This window comes from Glycine max, chromosome 13 (genome assembly GCF_000004515.6).
Source record: "Glycine max cultivar Williams 82 chromosome 13, Glycine_max_v4.0, whole genome shotgun sequence".
Lineage (NCBI taxonomy): Eukaryota > Viridiplantae > Streptophyta > Magnoliopsida > Fabales > Fabaceae > Glycine > Glycine max.
Window position 1 is genome coordinate 39,888,748 of NC_038249.2, and position 14,663 is coordinate 39,903,410.

General features: G+C 28.5%; 1 protein-coding gene and 1 pseudogene across 3 annotated transcripts; both read left to right on the forward strand.

The window, feature by feature from the left end:
- Nucleotides 1-4,802: 4,802 nt before the first annotated feature.
- On the forward strand, nucleotides 4,803-7,939 carry LOC100527444 (uncharacterized). 3 transcript variants are annotated; one of them, NM_001249248.2, is made up of 4 exons: nucleotides 4,803-4,937; nucleotides 5,314-5,388; nucleotides 6,334-6,512; nucleotides 7,127-7,939. In NM_001249248.2, exons 3-4 carry the CDS (start codon nucleotides 6,430-6,432, stop codon nucleotides 7,443-7,445), a joined length of 402 nt encoding a protein of 133 aa, NP_001236177.2. In that variant the 5' UTR covers nucleotides 4,803-4,937; nucleotides 5,314-5,388; nucleotides 6,334-6,429; the 3' UTR covers nucleotides 7,446-7,939. The 3 variants fall into 3 exon arrangements, with proteins under 3 accessions (NP_001236177.2, NP_001349579.1, XP_025980590.1); XM_026124805.2 differs by lacking the exon at nucleotides 4,803-4,937 and adding an exon at nucleotides 4,955-5,063; NM_001362650.1 differs by lacking the exon at nucleotides 5,314-5,388.
- A 3,344-nt stretch (nucleotides 7,940-11,283) lies between these two features.
- On the forward strand, nucleotides 11,284-13,290 carry LOC106795700 (L-ascorbate oxidase homolog; annotated as a pseudogene).
- Nucleotides 13,291-14,663: the final 1,373 nt, after the last annotated feature.

Here is a 14,663-nt window from a genome sequence, read left to right on the forward strand (position 1 = left end):
GTCTTCTAGTCACAGTGAACTCTTCAATAAGGCTGAGAAACTATGTGAAAAATGGAGAAGTAACATTAAAAGCTAGCTCATCACTTGTCAATAAATACTCCACTAGAGTGGTCAAATGTCTACCTATTCTAGTGATATTTGGTATGAGATGAGCTGGACTATCTGGCATGAGGGCTTAGGGCCTCTAAGAGCAATATTTCAATTCATTGTCTTGATGTAGCAATAGGGTGACTTTATTCTAGCTTGAAATGTGATCTTTTGTTCATGATCTCATCTTAAAAGCCTTAGTGTTTATCTATGTTGATTCAGCGTTTAGACCGAAGTGACTCACTACACATATTGAGTCTCAAGCCTGATTTAGAACAATTATACTCATTGTTAAAACTAACATATAGACTAGAGTGTTAGAGTATATGGGAAGTTTATTTGAATGTGTAATATAGCTTATGACATAATATACATTCTTTTTTGTTTATCTTAACGATTTTGGTTTGGGGATGGGGGTGGATTTCTTTTTTTTTTTTTTAGGAGAATGATAATTGTTTATTCAATATTGGAAAAGGATTGGTGTACATCAGAAGCAGTTAGAAGGTCCAAATGGTAAGGGACCTCATCCATCCAATATTTTTCTCCTACTACAAAAGCTAGATAAGTCAAATCATGATTCATGAGTCACACTCTATTGCATGCTCTTTTGATAAACTGAAGCGTATGTACAACATTGGTATTGTTCCTAATCTGTTTCTTGGTATTGTTTCCATTGGCACATGTTCTTCTTGTTGCCTTTCCAATTTCTGAATGGAGGCCTTTGCTAAGACATGCTGGAAAGTTGTTTGGCTTCATGAAGCATACGGTTTCTGCTGAATCTAGTATCGGCTCTAAGATTTTTGGGACCTTTTTATTAAATATTGTTTGTCTTATAATTTTTTTATTGCAAAAAACATTAATATTTTGTTCATAATGAAAATTCTTTAAAACAACGATAACATAAATAATTAGTATTATTCTATAAATTATTACTAACCATATGAATAGTTAATAATTCATACACAATTATTATTTAAAATAAAATAAAATTATTTAATCTACTTTGTATTGTAACATAGTATATCACAAATAGAATCTTAATATTTTTAATTTTAATAAATTTTTTTAGTAGATGGAGTGATAACATGAATAATTAATATTATTATGTAAGTTATACATGAATAGAAAAATAATTAAATTTTGATTTTGATTCAAGTGTTGAAATCTATCTAATGACTTTTAATTCTTTAAATAAAATTCTATCGTCAAGATAATAATAATTATAATGTTTTAGAGAAATTTTTATTTTTAGTTTCTTCTTCTATGTTCATAATTTATCCTTTTTACATTTTGCAATCCGATTGGGAAAAAAAAATTCAGACTCACCTTAACATTGTCAAATTTTTAAACTATAAAAAAAAATAATACTTATATAAACTAAATAACAAAAATCGGTGCCCTCTAAGTATGAAACTTTGGACGGTCACCCACCTTATCGTGCTCAAGACCACCAGCGACTAAACCAAGTCGCCCATAAGATATTGAATAAATCCACCAAAGCTTCCCCAACCAGCCCATGAAGTTGTAAACTCGGTTATGCTCAACTTAGTGAGAGATGGGAGGCAAAATTAACTTCTTTTTTTTGTCTTCAGAGTCAGATTTTTTGGAGTCATCAATAAAGCTAATAAATTTTTTACACTAATAACATTGTTATCCAAAAAGTAAGCCAACACAAATATATACTAGATTTGAATTAAATTATTTGTATTATTTAGTGTAAAATATTTCATAATAAATAAACAAAATGATGACTTGTATTTCAATGTTGTTTTATTTAGGAATGAATTAAATTAGTAGCATAGTTTAAGGTCTATAAAACAGTTATGCATTATCATTCAACCATAAATCTCTAATTAAATTATTTTAAAATAATCAATTATTTTAAAAGTCAACAAACTTATCATAAGTGTGATCAGATAATTATGTTAAAAAAATTATACACTTGCCGGTGTCACTGCATAACTTCAACTTTTTTCTGTTAGTATAATTCCAAATAAGTTTTATATAAAAATTGTACTATCTAATGAAAGCATTTATTTGATATATTAAAGATATGCTCAAATATGGGGTTAGTGTTGACCAGCTCTTTATCAAATCTAACTTTTTACTTGAATTTCAAACATGGCTTGCTGGATGGGTGCGGCAATGTCTTACTTCATTTGAATCTTACTATGTGCGTCTTGAATACAAATTTTCAAAATCCATGTTCGACGATTTCAGACGCTTTAAGCCGACTATAAATTTTATTTTTAGTTAAAAGAACAACATTCTTCTCAACAATGTCACCTCAAATTTCCCTGTTAGATAAAAGATAAGTATTAGTAACATAACTTTTTTTTCTTTTGTTTTACTAGTCACACACATTTTTAACACTCTCTAAAACTCTCTCTTATATATTAAAATTTATGAGTTTCACTGATTTGAGAATAAGACTCATCATAACTAATTGATGATGTACATGCACTATAGATATGTCTAGATGCATCAACATTCAATTATTCATCACCTTTATCATTCCTCTTATTTATCTATTATTTTGTTGTGAAGTACATGATTTTATAGGGAAAAAGAAAGAAGTAGGTGAATGAAAGAATATTCTGTGGCTTACTTCACAGAAAGTGTCAAAAATGACATCAATGATGGCTAAAATCAGGGAATATCCACTAATCAGAACAAATTTGAACGTTTATAACTAATATGATATTTTCAACATTATATGCATTCGAAAATTATGCCTTATTTCATACAATCAAGCACAAGTCACCACTCTACCCAATTTCAAATAAATTCACATTTACAAAATAAAATAAAGGTTAAATTAATTTTTTAGTCCTTTAATTTTTTTAGATTTAATTTAATTTTTTAATTTTTTTAATTCAATTTGATTCTTTAATTTTTAAATCGACTCAATTTGATCTTTTAGTCTAAATTGTAAAAAAAAAAAAATACATTCTCTGACAATTTGAAACCGTCACTAAGTGATTTTAAATCATGTTTACATCTTTTAAATAAATGAATCGGCTCTAAAAAATTAAAGGATTAAATTGAACAACAAAAATTAAAGGACAAAATTGAATTAATTTTAAAAATTAGAGAACCAAATTAAATATAAAAAAATTAAAAACCAAATCAAACCTACGTTAATTAGAAGAAAAAAAAAACTAATTTAACCTAAAATAAAATAAGGAAACAATATCAGAATATGTAGCGCGAGTTTAATAGGAGATTGTGAATTGAGCTGAATGTGTACTTAAGTACATTATCATCCAAAATATTCAAACTAATTGAACTTCGTATTTTTCAATGTTTATATACATTTTAACTTATTTATTTGCCCAATCTAAGATTTCATAATTCTTTAACACATTATTTAACGCATTCTTTAAAAAAAAAAAAAATCTTTGACACACTCTCAAGTTCAACCGGATTGGTCTCGTAGTGACTTGCGTACCATCATCGATCCAGTGGGTCACAAGTTTTTGTTTCCCTTTGTCCAAGTTATTTCTACTTCTTCTTGGGTTTTTACTCAAGTAATTATTCTCAGGTGCATAAGGCTAAGATTGTATTTTATTTATTTATTGCCATCTAAGCTTGTGCTTCTTTAGTTTTAAGAGGCATTTCTTTTTTATCGGTACATGTTTTTAACACAAGTCCAATAGGAGTGTGGATTCGGTTAAATGTGTATTGTATGTATAAGAAATGTTTCATTCAAAGGAGATTCAAACCAATTACACTTAACCTTTCTATATTTTATACGCTTTAATTTTTATATATTTGTCAGTGTAAGACTTTATGGTTCTTCAACAAATAAAATGAATACTGTATACGTTATTTATTTATTCATTCATCTTACAGTATGTACTACGAGGGAATCAATCGTGATATTTTTATGAAATCCGTACATGACTCTGACGCTCTAGCAACACATAACTTAATACTATCCTTACTGATGTAAAGCAACTAATAATAGCTCGTTAATATACTGAGAAAAGCTAATAACATATTATTTTGGTAGAATAATTGATTTGCAATTAACTTTCATTTCACCCTTGAAATATTCCCATAATGTTTTATAAATATTCCTATATCTTTATGGAGCCCCCCAAAAAATACATATGCAAGTATACTTTATTACTTGAACCCTTGGTGTCATCCAAAGAATAGGAAAACAGAAAAGGCGCAACCATTGAAATATCGACTAATGTAAAGTTTATATATTATAGTATTCTTTTACTAGGAAAATAATAAATAAAAAAAACAAACCTTACTAAAGGGTAAACATTACCAAAAGTAGTTGACACTTGAATTCTTGATCAAAATTTAGGGTTGGATCTCCTGTTTGAGAATAATGTCAAAATTGAAAAATATTATTTTACTCTAAAATGAACAGAATAAAAGTCGTGTATATATACTTCCTAGTTAAAAAAAAAAAAAATGCATCGTGAACTATGGTAAGGGGAAATTAAAAAGGAAACATTACAGAAGAAAGATGCATTGTGAATGATGGTGATGCTCTCTACTTTTTTTGCTTTGTTCTTTTCCTATAGATGCGGCGTGCCTATACCGAACCTTTTTTACTGCTTGTAATGTTCCCGTTTATTCGTCCAGGTTCAGTGAGCGTAATACACTAGCACCTTTCCCTATATATTTTATTTTTCTTTATTTCATTTTCCGACATTATGATTATTTAAGTCCTAAGTCTCTTTTATAAGAGTGAGGGGAACAATGCAATAGATCTCGATGTGACAACTGACAAGTGCCAACGACCACTTTATTTCCCTGCTCATAAACTTTGGCTGTGGCTTTTCCTTCCACCCACTTCCCTCATTCTCATCAATTCCAGTTCATTGGTATGCTTCTCTCTTCTTCTTCACTATTCTATAATCTATGATCATTCATGTGCACATATGGTAGCTTCATCCTTTAAACTTAAAGGAACTTTCCTTTTTTGGTTCTTATTATCTATCTTGTGCAAGGTACTAATTAATTAAGTTTGTGTTTAACTGAAATACTATGTTTTAAGCTGTTTTCCGCTTTCTTTTCATAGCTTGGAGAAAAAATGACAGATCTTTTCCTCACCACACTTTATTAGACGTATTAGAACTCCAAAGTTTCAAACTTTATCTGTTGGTGCTGATGGGTGTAATTTAGTTATTGTTCTTGGGAAGTGCATGTTTTGATGAAAAAATAATCTTGATTGATCTGTTGGTACGGCTTGTTGGATAGGTTCTCTTTTTGGTCCATTATATTTTGATCTCAATCCATTACAAAGTAGACAACCTAATATCCGTTGCTTTCCAGGTACTTTTATATGATACTTTTTCTATGATTCTATGAATATTCTTTTTCATATACTAAATCCATGCAATTGGATGGTGTGTTAGTATATATTAAATGGACCTCAAGGAAGGTCTTTTCTGTTCCTTCGTCTGCGTGTGCTTGCCAATGAAAAACGTTTTTCATATTGTTTTTTTGGTTCAAAATCATACACCAGGTATTCCTTTTAAAGAATATTATTACCTTTCATTACTTTATTTGTTATGATCTGCGGCTAGTTACACTAGATATATAATCTATGTCGGAAATAATGAAATAAAGCAGTAAATAAACCAAGAGATGGTCCCATAATTTAAATGGTAGTTTTTAATTAAAAGATCCATCAACAATCACCATGGTGGGTTGTAGATTTTGCGTACGGAAACTATATTGACTAATGCTTTTCAGGTTTAAAGTCTCCAAGACTGATTTATTATCATAAATTAGCCAATGTAAACTGAGCAGAACATGTATAGTTGAATATAACATGTTGAAATTAGAAGCTCTCAACTTCAATAGATGGAAACTGAAAACCCCCCTTTCCAAGTGCCAAGTGTATATATAATATATGTTATATGTTTTTTTTTAGTAAATATATGTTATACGTGAATCTTCAAAATTTCTAATGCTGGCAGTGGCAGCTTTATTGGCGGTGACACGTTACCTCCAATTAATAATTGGTCTTTTTATATAATCTAGTAGTAACAAAACATACCTAACCGGTGGCAATAATATAATAGTTTATAATTTGAACTGTTTTCAACTATGAAAGGGATGTTTGCTTCTTAAAGAAGAAAATGTGTTGTGCACTGGCATAATTTAGCAGTGCTTCAGAAAAAAAAAATAGAAATCAGCATTAATGCCGTTTCTCAAGAATTTGAGTAGCAAAAATGTTACAATTGAATGCTGTCCTAATACTAGACATTTCAGACGACTTAAAGATCCACAAAGCACCAAGTATTTCAATGATGAGGACCTGCCACTCACAAAGGCCATATTAAGCTGCATTGAAGATGCATCTTGTTCATGCTCAAAACTATGGAGCTGCATGTAATGCAATTATCAACTAGTGTTTCACTTCTTATTCATCTTGGCATTGCTTCTTCCAGGTAAATAACTTTGTTGCGGTGTAATATGTTTGATTTAAATATGGTTTTATCCTATAATGTATATGTTTTATGGTTTTAGTTAGTCTTTATAAAAAAAAAAATTGTCTATTTTTGTTTCTTTAAAACTTTATTTTATTGTTTTAGTTTAGCTTATTGTTGGTTGACATGATAATCCTGTATTGAATAACAAGTATTATGTTTCTTAAATAATAGAACTAAAATAAATATCATTTAAGAGAAAAAAGATTATATGTTGAAATTATAAAAATTTTACACAATTATTTAATTATAATTTATCATGTACCATAAGTTTATTAATTTTTAAAATAATTATTTTAAATAATTTAAATGATAATTTATGATTAAATAATAATATAAAATTATTTTACATTATTAGGAAGTATTAAATTCATCTTTTAATGGCCTATATTAAATTTTTACGTAGAATTTTATAGAGATCAAAGCCAACAAAAGAAGTTATAAGGACTAAAATCATAAAATGTACACGAACACACATATTTAAACCAACTATATATATATGAGCTCTTAGTTTTCTGGTGATTCATCTTTTGTGGACAACCTAACTTTATTTTACAATTTTGCTTTATACACAGGCTGAGGGCACTGTCTTATGCTGAACAAGTTGTGAAGCTGATGGATAGTTTGGTCATGGCAGGGAAAGCCACAGTTGAAATGAATAAGGAGCTGAACACCAGAAAATGGGAGCACCCTTGTTGCACAAAACTGTTATTTTCACAGATATGTTACTTTGACACAGCACAGACCTCATTGATGCATGGCTTTAAGCTCCTCAAAGATGATGGTCATATATATAATCAAATTAATGCACCCTCTTTGTCAGGGACAAGGATCTTGAACCATCAAGTGACTTGTTGCTGCTTCCTACAAAAATGTACTTCAGTGAGGTCCTGAGTTCTTGTACACTGCTGAAGAGAGTTCCCCTTTGATACTTCAAAATTTACACTATTTTAAGCAAATGCTGTTATGGCATAAGTATGAGATCCTGAGTTATTGTATTACTGAAGAGAGTTCCCCTTGGATACTTCAAAATTTCACCACTATTTTGATCATTTCCTGTTATAGCGTATAAGATCTGAGTTCTTGTACTGCTGAAGAGAGTTCCCCTTGGCAACTTCAAAAATTTGACACTATTTTAATCATTTAATTTACTGATTACAGCTTATGTCTCTTTATTGCATTCCATCAATGTACTAATGCCGATCGATGAGTTTTAGCTTTGCAGAAGAATGTTATAAATTGAAGTTTATGTGCTTGTAATGTGAGAGATTATTAAGATGTTGTGAGAAAGTTTGATGAACGTTGAAATTCTTGCTTGTGTTTTAGTTATATAATATTATGAGTCATGTAATTTCTGTATTGTTCACTTCAAACATGATTCAATGTTATTTTATTGCTTTCTGTTTTTCTTTCACTCGCACACATCAATAGATCTGTAGGGACGATCAATTTAAATTTTCAAAATAAAGAAGGATAATTCATGTTCATACTTTCAATGCACGGGCAATTGTTAGGCTATTGATTACTTTTTGACTTATGGACGAGCTCACAATCAAGGGTGAGAAGCCATGCACCAATATGCACTTACTCTATCTGTTTTTAGAAAAAGCCTCATTTTATGATTATATAAAAGAGGTCTCGTGAAGAGTTGGTGCATTTAAGCATAGTGAGGAAATGAGGAATACACAAGTGTGAGAGGTTATTTGAGCGTAGCGGAGAATCTCTTGTAAAGTGAGAAGTAACTATTTATCATTTCTTACAAACTCTTTAAGTGGGGGGATATTGGATTTGTATAGTGAAAATTATTCCTAGATATTTGGGGAAGATTATCTAGTTTAATTTTCACGTACAAAACATGTAATATTTGTTGAGATAAGGGATAGCCCATTGGACTATTTTCATGGACATAAGCAAGACAATATGCATTGTATATAAAAAAAATATATATTATAACTTTATTGACATTATTAGTTTCATTTTCACCCTTACTAGGTTTTTATCATAAACACTTATTTCAAAGAAGGTTCACATTGAATTTAATACTGGAAACTGTCCTCCAATAACCCTCTTTCAGATAGAATAGCAGATAATTGATTCCTTTGAGGAGGTGCTGGAAGATCTATTCATCTCCATTAATTGTTTTTGGCCTCTGAATGGCTGCCTCCATTCTAAAGTCTAAACCCAAAGGTCATGCCAATGAAGCTGATGATGGTGATGTGACGAATATATAAGAGTAAGTGAGACATCTACAAGACCAAGATAAACAGCTAGCTTAGCAGAGAGAATCCTCAGCGTTGAGGGCTTGAGGCACAGAAATGAGAAACCCCATTTCCAATATTAAAGTAATTAAGATGTTTTACGTAACAATATAAATGGCACTTAAGCACTCCAATAGTCTTGATTTAATTAGTAGTAATTCAATTTATAATTAATTTTCTTTTTAATAATAATTTGTTTAACTCACAAGTATATTTTTTTTCTTTCCTATTTTTAATATAAAATTAAGAAATTCATGAGTTATAACTTCTTATGCGAGCCTTTTTTTTCTTAATTTTAAACAATTTAAAATCGCATATAACATATTAAAATAATATATTTTACCAGCAACCCATTAACTAACTCTCATCATTATGGATACTCTTAATCAACTAGCAATACTTAATTCAATAAGTGTTTATTAAGAAAATTATTAACAAAAATAAAGTTTATTTAAATGATTTATACATTTTGAAAGATATAAAGTTTAGAACTTTAATAAAAAAAAAATATTGTATGAAAAAAACTGTTAACAAAAGATAAGGTTTATCTGAATGATTTTTACGTCTTGAAAAATATTAGTTTTGACTTGCCACCGATGAGATAAAAAAAAACTGATATTTAATAAATTTAATGATTTAATTATTATAAAATATTTCAGAATGCTCAATGAAAATACCAAATGTACAGGTGGAGTGGGGGTTGATATAAAAGAAAGCATTTGCGGAAGATATTATTATTAGGTATATATATGGGTTTAGGAGGGTTATTTTTGGGATTTTAATTTCCAAAAGTGAAATCTATATATGTAATAATAATGAAAATGATAAAGACTTGAATTTAAAAGATGATAATGATAGCTAATTTTTATTAAGAAAATTGTATTTGACTTTTGTTTGTATTTACTGGTATGTTTTGTTTAAAAGTAATTGCGATTAATTGTTTACATGAAATTTCATTTCATTTGTTGGTATGCATTTCTATCTAAGAAGATTGCATTTCATTCATAACACTTATGACTCTTTATTGTTAATTATTCATTTCATTAATTTTTTATACATCTTTTATAGTAATTAATTACAATTATAAAATTGACGTTTTAAATATAATCCATGCATTGCACGGGTTACTTGTATGTTTTGTTTAAAACACATATAATTCTTTACTGTTAAGTATGCATTTCACTAATTTTTTTTTATACATCTTTTATAATAATTAATTATAATTATAAAATTTACTTTTTAAATATAATCCGTGCATTACACGGGTGAAAACAAAAAACTAGTATATATCCAAGGAATAATAAATGTACCAATCTGTACGGTCATTGTCATATGGATTTGTTATCGGCAATGAATGGACAAGAACCTACATTTTCCTTGACCTTTTTAATTTAATACGAGTCATTAGGTCAATCAAAGTGGCCACTAATTATAAACAAAAAAAGTGGCCACTAAATCACTAATGACACCAGTGAAAATTGGGTTCAACTCACCAATAAGGGGTGCATATGACGAGGACCACGTCCTGAAGATACTTCTAAAAATTTGAGTTGAAAAAATTGTGTCTAATTATATTTTTAAAAACAAGAAGTATGAAGTGATCAATTATTTTAAATAAATGAAAATTTAAAAATATAATTTAACAAAAGTGTTATATGTTAATGTTCTGTCAGTTCCTTAATGATGTGACTTACCTATCAATATGTGGTATACAAAATTCAAAAATTCTAAATTATTAAATTTTCGCAGTTAAATAAAAGCTTAAATATATATTTAATTTTTCTGCAATGAAAGAATTTTAATTTTGATCCATATAACATCTTTGGTTTTCATCCTTCAAAAATATAAAATCATTATTTTTTGTTTGCATGTTACATTCGTTAACTATTTATTTTTTTTAACGAAAGGTCAACCTCTCAAAAAGAAAATGAAAGGTTAAGTGACCATTCTAGGTGATATATACTAACATTTTTGTTACCATGTCAACATATGACACCTATAAAAAAAAATTGATATCCCTAAATTAAATTGAATGTATTTATCTACCTTAATAGGAATAGTAGAGACCAATTCTTTTTTGGGAGGTGAATAGACAAAACATATGTATTTTTTATTTTAGACGGATAAAAAAAATGTAGGACCAAAATCAAAATTCATTGATTTTATAGGGACTATACATAATGATTTAAAATTTAAAAGAATAAAAAAACAAATAAATTTTATAGGCCAAAATAAAAAATTATTTTATTTTATAAGAATTAAAATCATATTTAAGCTTTCACTAAATAAAAAAATCATGAGTTTTTTATTACTACAAAAATGAAATTCAAAAGTAATTTTAACACTCTCAATAAAATTCTGTATACTTTCACAATGCATATATGAATAACAAATATCAGCAAAACTCTCATCATCAATTTAAGTAAACAAACTATTCATAACTCATTATAGTTGAGTTTTGTAAAATTTAAAAGATGCTGCTAGTTGAGGTGGAAGGAATCCATACTCTCCAAAACACTTATGATTCATTTGGGGCAGAGTTACTCTGTGTTGGTAACTGCTGATCAACCACCCCACGACTCACCACCCAAGTGTTGACTGCTACCTCCATTCTTCATTACAGTAACTCAGCTACAAGTGTTTCTGGTCTATCGAACAAGTACTACTTTGATTCATATTCATGTGGTAGTCATTTGACAAGATATCTCTCTAGCTTCACAACCAAATTATATAGATATTGTATTTGAAATCTAATCGTTTAATTCAATGGCAAAGACCTATAATAAGATGACAAGATTATGTGGTTGTGAAGCAAAATTTATCTATACGCTGCCGGTGTAAAGATTTGTATACCCTCAATCAATTAGAAATCATCTTAAATATAACTTGTAAAGTGGTTATTATAAAAATCAACTATCTTATCATACATAATCTATAATTGGATGACAGTGTAAAAATTATTTAAGTTAAGTTCATATTATTTTAAAAAACCTCAAATATCTCATACTTACTATAGCATGTAACAAATTAAATCAGGAGGAATCTGACAGCCAGTGGACCAAGGCCTAATCCCCAAGGATCATACCACTATGGCTCGTACAGTTAGGCTTCAAAATTCTGCACCAATTATCAATGGCAAGCAGAAATATGCTGTCAATGGTGTTTCCTTCATCCCCGCTGATACACCCCTTAAGTTCAACCTTGGAAGCATCCCCGACAACCCTACTGGCAGTGGCGGTTACCTCCAGACTTCTGTCTTGGCGGAGAATCCTCAAGACACTGTCCAGTCATGGCAAGTTGATGGCCACCACTTCTATGTTGTTGGGTAAGTTCATCTAATTCCGCAGGAAAGTATAGAATTCATTAATTTTCCCTTCACAATAAAATGTGTCACCTGTATGTGTAGTAGTGTGGTGCTAATGAAGAGTTCTGTCACTTTTTTATGATATCTATCTATATTTTCAGAATGGATGGAGGCCAATGGTCAGCTGCAAGCAGGTCAAATTACAATTTGCAAGACACAATCTCTCGTTGCACTGTTCAGGTATATGCATATTGATAAATAAATAAATAAATAAATACTGTGGTTTAGTTAATCATTTGATTCCTATAATTGTGCTTTTTTTTAGTCCCTATTCCTAAATATTCTATGTTTTAGTTTCTGTATGAACATTTCTTTTTTATTACGTTGTAGTTCTTCTGTCACTATTTTGTGGCCAGTTTTATACCAATATAAAACTATTAATAGGACCTAATAAAACTTAAAAAATTACTTGTATAGGATTAAAACGTAGAATTTTTATATAAAAAAACTAAAATAAAAAGTTTACATAAGGACTAAACAATTAATTAAACTTTTGTCATGTGGTGAAATTGTGAGTGAAAAAATATGCATTTGTCTTGTGTTTTGATTCAGAGGTGTATCCCAAGTGATGGACTGCAGTGTACATGGCTTTGGACAATTTAGGAATGTGGATTGTGAGATCAGAGAACTGGGTTCGTCAGTATTTAGGGCAACAATTCATGGAGAGATGAGTACCCAAAACCAAGTAATGCTTTGTTTTGTGGCCGGGGCTATAGGCCATTGAATTCGGTCTTCATAAAGCCACGAAAATTGAGATCTTTGTTCAACAAGAGTCATTCATTTCCACTCAAAAGGCTTCACTCGAACCAATTTCGTTTGCACCAGTCTATTACTTAGATTTTCAAGTTTAGAACAAAGTAATATGACTACTATGAACAATAAAAAAATTCCTCTTCTTGAGCATTAGAATTTAACTAAAGGTTGTCTGTTTTCTTGTTTTACTATTCAAAGCAACGACTTTGAATTTGTTGTCAGGCAAGCAAGATGGGACAACGACATTAAAATAATATTGTTGTTGGGTTTATTTACTTCACTGTTGGAGTATTACTTGGTTTTTTTAGCATGGCTAAAATTTTTGTTGTAATATTAATGACTTTTTACTGAATAATAAGGATGTGTCCATTATAATTTATGCAGCTATTTTAGAAGTAGCAAAAAATATTTATGCAGCTATTTACTATAATTTAATCTATAATAATTGTACATCATTATTATATAATGATTGAATTTCCTTTTTATCTGAACTTATTTTAATTTTTTAATTCCATTAAATTAAAGTAATTTAATATTTATAAAGTTTCAATTTACTATTTCCTGTTTTCATAAAAATATTGTCAATTTTAATTGTTATCTCCTTTAAATTATTTATTGATTAAAATATTGTCTATTTTTTATTTTTGTGTTGCATCATGGATTTAAAAAAATTTTAAATTCCAGTTTTGCTACTTCTATTATATTAAATATGTTTTTTATATTAGTTTAACTGTTAAAGTATTGCTTTAATATATTCTTTGATTTTGACTGTTATACTATTGTTTTACTATTATCTTTGATTTTTTTAGTTCTTTATTTTGATTATTTTTATTTCATAAAATAACTTTCAAAGTACTTTAAAAGGTAAAAAGACTAATTTTTTAAAATTATACAAACAGATTCTTAACCCACACACTCAATGATATATTATCATTTAAACTTATAACAATAATAAAGGCAATATCTCTTTTTTTTTTTGTTTATATATTTTGAGTTTAACGATGATATATTGTTAGTGTAAATTAATTTTATTATGTTATTTAAGATAACTATAAAAATAAAAAACTTAACATAGTGATTTTATAATTGTATAATAGTGTAAAAGTATCTTTCCCTATGCGTATATTCTTTATTTTCTCTTTTATTTTGATTTTTTAAAAAAAACTAGTATTATTAAATATATTATGTACATAAAATAGTTTTATTTTCTTATATAGAGGAAAGGCAGTTTTCAAAAAAAAAAAGATGATTAGTTCCCATGACATAATGTGTTGTATTGTCCATTCAAAACCTACCAATTCTTTAAAAATAATTAAAGGTAAAATATGTTTTTTCTTATTTTTGTAAAAAATTCTAAATTTGATTCTATTTTAGTTCTCAAAAAATTTATTGTCTTATATTTCTTTTCTCTAATTTGGAAATATTTCATGTTTAGCGTTCAAAATAGATATTATTGTGAGGGTTATAAACCCAAAAAGTATACTTTAATGACAAAAAATGAATCAATGGTTGATTTAGTTGATAAAAAATAAATTTATATCCCAAAATGAGTGACTTCAATTCTAATGAGTCAACTTCTTATATTTAACTTGCTTAATTTTTTTAATAGACAAAAAATGAATCAAATTCACAACCTGACTATTCAATTTGGAGATATATAGTGGATTGAATAATTAAGAGAGAAGAAAAGAAAAAGTCATAAATTTAATTGTTTTACTAATAAAACTAACATTTGAA